This window comes from Fundulus heteroclitus, unplaced genomic scaffold (assembly GCF_011125445.2).
Source record: "Fundulus heteroclitus isolate FHET01 unplaced genomic scaffold, MU-UCD_Fhet_4.1 scaffold_698, whole genome shotgun sequence".
Taxonomy (NCBI): domain Eukaryota; kingdom Metazoa; phylum Chordata; class Actinopteri; order Cyprinodontiformes; family Fundulidae; genus Fundulus; species Fundulus heteroclitus.
The window spans coordinates 51,921-60,988 of NW_023397141.1; the positions used below are offsets into that span (position 1 = coordinate 51,921).

The 9,068-nt window shown below is 40.7% G+C and overlaps 1 protein-coding gene across 5 annotated transcripts in view; it reads right to left on the reverse strand.

Moving 5' to 3' along the window:
• LOC105932807 (SH3 and multiple ankyrin repeat domains protein 1) overlaps positions 1-7,243 on the reverse strand; it is a gene marked incomplete at its 5' end in the record, with an annotated part of 55,738 nt that extends 48,495 nt beyond the window's left edge. For all 5 annotated transcript variants that reach the window (XM_036133895.1, XM_036133894.1, XM_036133893.1 and 2 more), the window contains 5 exon segments: positions 785-952; positions 1,632-1,786; positions 5,616-5,724; positions 5,845-5,916; positions 7,040-7,243. In XM_036133895.1, coding sequence (XP_035989788.1) covers positions 785-952; positions 1,632-1,786; positions 5,616-5,724; positions 5,845-5,916; positions 7,040-7,243 — 708 coding nt within the window.
• Between the last annotated feature and the right edge of the window lie 1,825 nt (positions 7,244-9,068).

Genomic DNA, 9,068 nt, shown 5'->3' on the forward strand with positions numbered 1-9,068 from the left:
GTAACTTCTAAACTTGTATTCTCACATATGACACGTTTATATGAGTTGACAAGGAACAAACACAAATTTAATCACGTTTTTGACTTGGCGTACAAATTCTGAACCTTTTTATTGACAGTTATCTTACCCCATAGCATGCCCATTCAAGTTCTGTGGACGCGTAAAACACAACTTTAATGGTAAGGAGAAACGCACAAACTAATGGGACAGGTTAATGTGATTTATTTATGTTTGTTGGACACCATGAAAAACTAAAGAAAACAGGGATGGTCACTCCAAGTTAATTTACTTAACAGAAGTAGCTGAATTTAAGAGGCACGCATCCATCCATCCATCCATCCATCCCTCCCTCCATCCATCCATCCATCCATCCATCCATCCATCCATCCATCCATCCATCCATCCATCCATCAAGCGAAGGACGAATCAGCGACAGACAAGTACTGCAGACGAGATGAATGCTGACGGCGAACGCAGGAAGATTAAACATTGGATACCTTTCTTGTCTTCCCGGTTCGTCCACTTCATACGTGTTACATGATCACAGAAGCAGGATGGTTGGAATGAAGGGTGAGAGGTGGATGAATGATGTCGGCACACACTGGAACGAAAGGTAGACATGGAAACAGGGATGCAGGCACACAAACTCCTCTGTTGCTTTTACATCTGAGTCCAAACGGACCGCTGCAGCCGCTTTGTTTCTTTTTGTTTTACTCTCTGCTCAGAATCTCTTGATTTCTCCCCGTGGGTGTTACCTTCTGGTTCTGAGCACGCACTAATGTACCTGATGCGTCTCGTCCCAGCCGTTCTCGTCCCTGATGCCCAGCTTGGCGCGGTGGTACAGCAGTGTTTCACAGCAGGAGGTGTCGCCCCCCGTTAGCACAGTGTGGTATAGCGGTGTCAGCCCCCGCCGGTCCTTGTAGTCTGGAGACGCACCCAGAGAGATCAGGACCTGCAGGGTGCACCCAGACAGGAGCTGTTAGGCAGCATCAGACGCTACGCTGCCACATCATCAGCATTTATTAGTGTCTTAAAAAAGGAGAAAACAAAACAGCAACAGGTATTTTTATGCCGTCTCCGGTTTCTCCTTTGAATTTTCATCCAAAATAAAAAACTTAATGTGTAAAAGGCTCTTTAAAACAGGTGGTTTCATCTTCTATCACATGGATTTTCTTTGTGCACTGCAAAAACGGAACTAAAATTAAGTAGTATGTTCTTAAAATTAGTGTATCTGTCATTAATTTGAGCAGGTAAATAAGATCATCTGCCAATGGAATAAAGTTTTTGCACTTAAAATAGGAACAACTCATCTCCATCATCTTATTTAAAGTGCAGGATGTCTGATTATCTTATTTTAGGGGTCAAAATACTCATTCCATTGTCAGATAATATTTACCTGCTCAAATCTAGGACAAAAACATTAATTTTACTTGTTTTTAGATCTGTTTTTGCAGTGTGGGAGCGTTGCTTGCTGTCTGTGTGTTTCTGGCTTCAACTTCTGAACAAACGAGGATAATCCTGTTTCAGTCTCAGCACAAACATGGATGTCACAAATACAGACGCTGAAGCATTCGAAGGGGAAAACTCATCTGTTCTGTTACATCAGATGAAAACGGTGTGTGAGTGTTTACCAGCAGGGCTGTATGGCGGTGGCCTCGGACAGCCTTGTGAAGCGGCGTGAGTCCGTCTTTGGCACGGAAGTCGATGTGAGCGCCACTGTCCACCAGGACCCGGATGGCCTCTCCTCCACCTGGCTCGCACTGCACTGCCAGCGACAGAGGAGTCTCTGCACACAACACAAGGCCGCTGTTTGCTTTGGTTTGGAAGGTGTTTTAATGCTGTACTCTCTTGCAAAGCCAATAAATGTCTACATTTCATACAAGGAGCAATAGTTTGCATTCGCTTTCCTTAACAGGAAAAGAAGCAGGCGGTTAGGTGAGACCTGTTCTCCTGGTGACTCACGGGTCTGTATCTGAATGAACCAGCTGTGTGTCCAGAATATCACGGCCAAAGTGTCGATCAACGGTTCTCTGTGCTTTTTGAAGGAGTTTGCATTGAGGGATGACCTGAGACCCTCGCCAGATGAGGAGGAAATGCAGCAAGTTTACAGTGGCAGCCAAACATCAGCTCATTAAGACACCCACAGATAACACACCTTCTCAGTCAAACATTCGTTCTTTCCTAATTTATTTTTCCTACGATCCACGATAAACATTTAAATCACTGTTCGGCTGTGACAAAAGTGAATCTCTGTTTTCCAGAGGGATTACACTGCAAAAAGGGAACTAAAAGCATATAAAATTCTCTTGAAATCAGTGTATTTGTCCTTGATTTGCGCATGTAAATAAGATTATTTGCTAATGGAATAAGATTCATGCACTTAAAATAAGAGCATTTCATCTCCATCGTCTTATTTCAAGAGCAGGGTATCTAATTATCTTATTTTAGGGGTAAAATACTCATTAAAATAGCAAATAGTCTTATTATCTGCTCAAATTAAGGGAAATTATACTCATTTCAAGAAGTTTTTAATTTACTTTTAGTTCCCTTTTTTGCACTGTGGGACTTAAATCCAGAGCCTACAAAGATGGACGGACAGACGGATGATGTTGGACCAGCATTTAAGGACTTAAAGGCGGTCAGTGTTCAGTGATGGCATCCATCAACAGCAGACTTTGTCTTTAATCACTTTCTGTGGATCTCAGGTAAACAACTAATTAATATTTGGTCTGGACTTCTTCTGATGGTTCTCTTACTGGACTTTGTTTCCATGAGATAGAAATGAGGCACCTCTGACACAAACCAGCCTGGGTCGGTGGGGGAGACCATTTTTCTCTCATTTCTATCCATCAGCGCCTTGCTGGTGTGTTTCTTTGGCGACTTTAAAACAACTTTGTTTCTGTTTCACTGTGACTCTCTGCTGCCCCCTGGTGTTGTGCAGCGGGAGCACGCTTCACACCCCTGATTACAGGCCTGAATCTGTGTTTTGACACTTGTTCTCAGAGCGGTTGGAGTGAATCCGAGCATCACGCCCCGGCTGTAAATGAGCCGTGTGCCGTGGCCTTTAAACACCTACAGGATGTGGGAAAAGCCCCCAGTCAGCGTCTGGCTCTGATCCCCTACAAACTGCTGGGACAACATCCGACAGGCCGAGGGGCAGAACACGCCAGGCCAGGCTTAGAAACGCTTTAAAGGTTAAGCTTAAACAGCAGAGGCGTCCGGTCACTTAGCTGCTTAAAACTATTTACAGGTTAAAGGGATACCCAGACTAGATTTATATTATTAGATTAGATTTATAATTAGATTGATAATATTTATATATGTACTGTAAAGAACCTGGTAGGTTGTAAAGGTCGTAAGTATAAAACAGGGTAGGCAATAATAAGCTTTGCTTCAGCCTATTCCTTTTTTTGGTAAATTGTGGGTTTGTTTGTTTATCGTTGTTTTTTTTTTTTTTTTTTTACTGTTTCCAGTGTTTAATGTTGGATCATTTACAAAAATAAAGTGAAAAGAAAGAAAGAAAGAAAGATTTCTTTGACAATAGATCTAGATTTTGGTCACTGAGTGAACTGAATGTTTTAAGCCAAAACAGCTTTAATTGTTTATTAAAGGTCATTTGTTAAGTTTTCTTAAAGGTAATTTTTATTAAAGGTAATGAAAAGCCATTGCACTGCTTTCTGGTCATCTACTCAGGCTCTCTAAAGTATACACACCCCAGTTTAAATAGCAGGTTTGTGTGAGGTCAAAAATCAGAACATGACAAATAATTCCAACATCTTCAAATAACTTGACATGCATCCAGAAATCCAAACAACTTTGAACAGAAAAAACAGGAGCAACATCCTGAAGGCAAACGTTTTCCCATCCCTGAACTAATCCTTCATTGAATGATCTTTTGATAAGCACTCAGTCGCCTTTAGGTGGGAGTCTATCAGCGCGGCACATGTGGAGCTTGTTTCAGGTTTGGATCAGGACTGATGAAGCCATTCTTTTGCTAATCTGGGTTTAAGCTCGGACTCATTGTAGTGCTAAAAAATTTTTATCTTTGTCTTCAGGTTTCTTGGTATTTGAAACAGTTCATAATTTTAATTACATTTATTTAAAAAAATCCCAGTTCTGGCTGAACAAAATGAACCCCATAGCATGATTCTACCACCACCATGCTTCACTGTTGGTATCTCACTTCTTTGTTGACGCCCAGAGTTGCTTTTTGAAACTGCAACACCAATCACTGCCTCCCACCAGGCCAACGGTCTGAATAGTTTCTTCACAAGAAAACGGTCAGTCTTGACTATAGCTGCAAAATATGTCTTTTCACAAACCTGATCTCAATATTATGATGTGCAAAAACACAGCTGCAAGGAATCGGCTTGATGCAAGAGCATTTCAAGTGCCATGCATCAAATTAGCGCTTTCCAATAATAACTCTGACCACTTGGATGCCCTGAAGTGATAATTATCAAACTGGCCAGGATCCAACAGCTTCAGGACATTATGATGCACAAAATCAAAGAGTAGGGTGTCTGCAAGATTCAAGAATATTATCAGTGTCATGTTGTGCTCATATGGTGCAGCTCCAGTCCAGATATATGAAGTATTCAGCAGATTGTCGCCACATGCAGAACACAAACAGAACTTTGGTGTCGCCGCCAAACTCCCCGATCTGCCTCCATCCTGCCTTTTCAATACTTTTAAAAATGTCCCTTTTATACCATATTTTCTCTAATGATTGACGATTGCTGTGTTATGTTCTATAAACGACACTGTGGAGCTTTGTGAATTATTCTCCTGACTGATACCTTTGTGCAATGAGCTCCTTTAGAGCCAGGTTTGGGTTTTAGCTACAGGAAGCAAATGTCAGGGAAATGCAGCCAGGACAGCTGACTTTCATTTCAGTTTAATGCATAATGGATGTCAGGCGGTTACCCTGCAGAACCCAAAGAAATCAAACAAACAAGGTATTAGTTTAAGAGTGTTAACAGGTTTTTGCAGCTTTTTAATGTGTTACATGTCCTCCCCTGGAGGATTTGATTGTTTTTGTGGTTGAATTATACAGGATAAGACACATTCTTACAGAAAAAGTTTTAAAATGATTTATCATGATCTATAATTACATCACCTAAAGCGGGCCTCTAAACAGGGGTGTGTACACTTTTGACAGCCACTGTAAATCAGTGTTTCTGTCCCATTTACGGTATATCAGGTTCCCAGCATCCTCCACAGGGTTCAGCATCCCAGCAGCTGACGGTGTGGACCAGGTGGGCATTAAGGGGAGTCTATCCCACCGGTCACATATGTTATCCACATTCAGAAGGTAAAGCATTGATGACACCTGATACATAGCATCCTGCCAAATGTGTCCAAGGAGTCCTTTGCCATTGTGGTATTGCAAACGCTGACAGTTCGATCTGTTGCACAGCTCTAAGCCTGTGTTGTTAATGCAAGGCCTAAAATGATTTGTTCAAAGAAAGCTGCTATAAATTCTTTTTCTTCAGAGTTTTTGGAAGATTTGTTCTTGCAAAGATTTGCAAAAAGCCATGCAGGTCAGTTGTCACTACTTCAGCTTTAAGCTGGTAAAGGATGAAGGAAAATGTCAGCTGTGCAGCTCTCCTCACCACCAGTGTCAGGATCCTGGAAGTTAGGATCCAGGCCTTTGTCTAAGAACTTGCCCATCTTGTCCACAGCGCTGGTTTGGATGTAATCCATGAATTTCTTCAGACTCGCCTGCATTAGAAGAGGGAGCAATCAAAGCGTCAACTCTAATGCAAATGAAAAAGCATCAGATTTCTCATAAATGTTACAGTATTTCTAAACACCTGAAGGTCAGAGGCAGAGATTTCATACCTTGGTGTGCAGCTTGGCCAGTTGCTTCTCATCCAGATTGGTCTGTTTGTAAACCCTGGTTTTATAACGAAACTACACCGGCCACAGAAACAGAGAAGAGAAAGTCAGAGAGCCTCGATTTTTCCAACTGATGACACACAGCCACAAAAATGGAGACAACAGATTTAATGTAGAGACACATTTTATCTGGTTCAGCATTTATATGCCAAACAGGGGAAATAAACTGTCTGCCTCCTTTTGTGTTTGACGTAGGACTTCAAAGATGAATTTACAGATATAGCTTTTAAAATATGGGGGAAATTAAAGGGTCAATTTTACTTCTTTGTGCCTTAAACCCAGAGAAATATTCACACTAATTCAAAAGACAACTAGAGTCTGTGGAATCTGAATGTGTTCAGCTGAACAATATGAGGCCTTCTTAGTACAAAACTACAGAATAAAGTAAACCACCTTGTCTGGTTTGACTGTTTCATTCATCAATACCAGGCATAAAGAAGCTTGTTATAAATAGATCAGGAAAATCATCCATACTACGAATTGGTTGGAGTTGTTTATTAATCTCGGAATGAAATCCGTTTTAGTTTTCCTTAAATCAACTCAACAAACTGATAATAAAAGAGGTTCAGTTGATCAGAATCAGTCATTAACGGCTCTGATGCCCGTGATTAAATGTTTAACTTTATTTTTGGAGCGTGGCCATTTCTTGGCAGGTTGCAGCTGCGTTGAACTCTCTAGGTTTTCAGATGATGGGCTCAACAGAGCTCTGCGAGGAGTTAAAAACTTGGTCTATGCTGATATTAAGTCCCACACAGGTGGACTATATCTATTCATTATGTAACTACATATATCTGCGACTGCTTGTAGTGGAGCTTATCTGAGTCTGCAGGGTATCAAATCCCTAAAAAGTACATTAGATTAAGGGGAAGAAAGTAACAAACTGTGAAAAAGGTTCAGGTAGCATAAATAAGACTGTATTGCATAGATTTTCGTGGCTTCTTTGAGCTTCTTTATCAAGGATGTTGATAAATGTGGAGGCTTGTATCTAATGCAGTTAATTGTAGTTTGCGTAATTGGTCAGGAATGTGTCTCTTATTAGTTACACACTCCTTCATCTGTTGAGGCTCCACCAAGGAGCAGCAGTGACATCTTCAGGAAGCACGGTGAACCTCACACTGTGCCGAGGCTGACCGCGTACCTCCAAATACGGCACCCCTTTTTCAAAGGACTGCGGGTATTCTCTGAGGGGCCTCTCCTCCTCCAGGAACTTGGCATCGTGTCCGTCTGTGGCCGGCTGGAACAGGCCGTAGTTCAGGACGTCTCGCAGCGACTCGGTCAGGGAGCACAGCACCTGCTGTTTGGCCTTCCACACGGTGGCGTCGGGGTTAAACCGCAGACATTTCTGCAGGGTAGACACATGTGAGCTCAGTGTGGGGGGCAATGCATGCTCTTAACATTTCAATAGCAATTAAAAACGCGTTAAATGTGTTTATTATGCTCATAATAATCAAACGTTATGGACCTATTCAAGTCTAGATCAGTGACCAAAGCCAGAAACGTGTTGGTTTAACTTTAACCTCAACCTGAGCTTTCATCGTTAATCTCAGCTCCAGTGTCATATCTTTTACAAATGTGTCTCTTAGATTGATCTCTTTTAAATTTTATTAGTCGCTTCTTATTCTTCTGTCTTGTCTGTAGTCTGTATTGATTGTGTGATTGTGTGATTGTGTGATTGTGTGACGGTTACTTGTGGAAACAAATTTCCCTTCGGGGATCTAAAAAAGTCTAAACTCAATCGTTGCTTTGCAAAGGAAGAAAAGGAAATGATCAGCTGTTTAGAGCCAAACAGAGTAATAATGTCTTTTAATCTGAAACATTTAAGGCTTTTCACTCTGCCTGCAGGAGGAATAAATCATTTAGTCCTCAAAGTGATGAATTTCTCCTGAGCTCATTAGTTTTCACGCCTTTCATATGCTAATAAGAGTTTTTGGGACTAGTTGAGGAATATTTCAGACGTGTTCCACGTGTTTCAAAGATTTCCAGTGCAACCGTCTTAGTTCAGGTTTATTAAAGTCCATATAGTTGACAAAGAAAAGAATTATGTTTGTGTTTCTTCTTTAATTTCTCATCAGAGGCAGAATAAAGACATGAAGTCCAGCGCCACAGAAACACCTTCACGCCGCGGCGTCTTGAGAGAGTTTGGACCGACCGTCCCTTTAAATGGTCTAACCTGATTTAAGGCCGCGGTATTTACTGCTGGTCAAAACTGCAGAGAATGTGGATTCCTGATGCAACTTTAGCTGCAACGCCTGGTTTGGAACTGATTACATCCATTTCCACTTACACAAGGTTGGGCAGCGGGGGAAAGAGCTTCAGGAGGGAAACCCACACGTCTTGATTAGAGGCTGATTGAAGAGAACTTCATCATATTGAATGGGCAGAAAGGATTTAGTCCCTGCTACGCTGTTTATGGTCTGCTCTGACGTTTCCACAAAATGGTACGTCTCTTTCCGGGTCATGATCCATTTCTTAGAATTAAACTAAATCAGTTTACTTTCTGTGATGTTTGGATTTTTCTATAAAAAAATATTTCTACGTGAAGCTTAAGTGAAACGATAAATCATCGTTGTTTAAAATAAATGTAAAATATTCAGGAATGCAAATTGTGTTGTCATCCAGGAAAAGGCTTCTGTGAGCCTCTGACTTGGTGTTTTAGGGGAAAACAGAAATATTTGCAACTGAGATCATTAAGAGTCGAAGCATTGAAACGTGAAGTTTAAATCTAAAACAAAAGATGGAGTTTAAATAAAAAGTAGTGAAACGAAAATATATTTAGATATCAATTGATATTAAATTAATTTATTTAATCAAACTTTAAATTTTTTTAAGTTTCACTTAAATATGTTCAGATTTTATTTTATTTATTTTTTACAATACAGTTGCAATATTAGACAAAAGAAATAAAGATGCTTCAGGCAGACAGAGGATTATTATTGTGGCAGATGTGCCGGCTATTAGCAGGCTCTCTGATATAATTCCAGTCCACCGAGAAATATGACTCCTCCAGCTGGTAGCACAGCGTTAAACACGCAAACAAATACCTTCAAAATATTGTGAAGTGAAGCTAAGCTTGAAATTCAATTCTGTTTATTTTTTAATCACATTCTTTAGTTTAATATAACTTGGAAAAATACTAAGTATCTGATGCTTATTTAGCTTCCAATTGC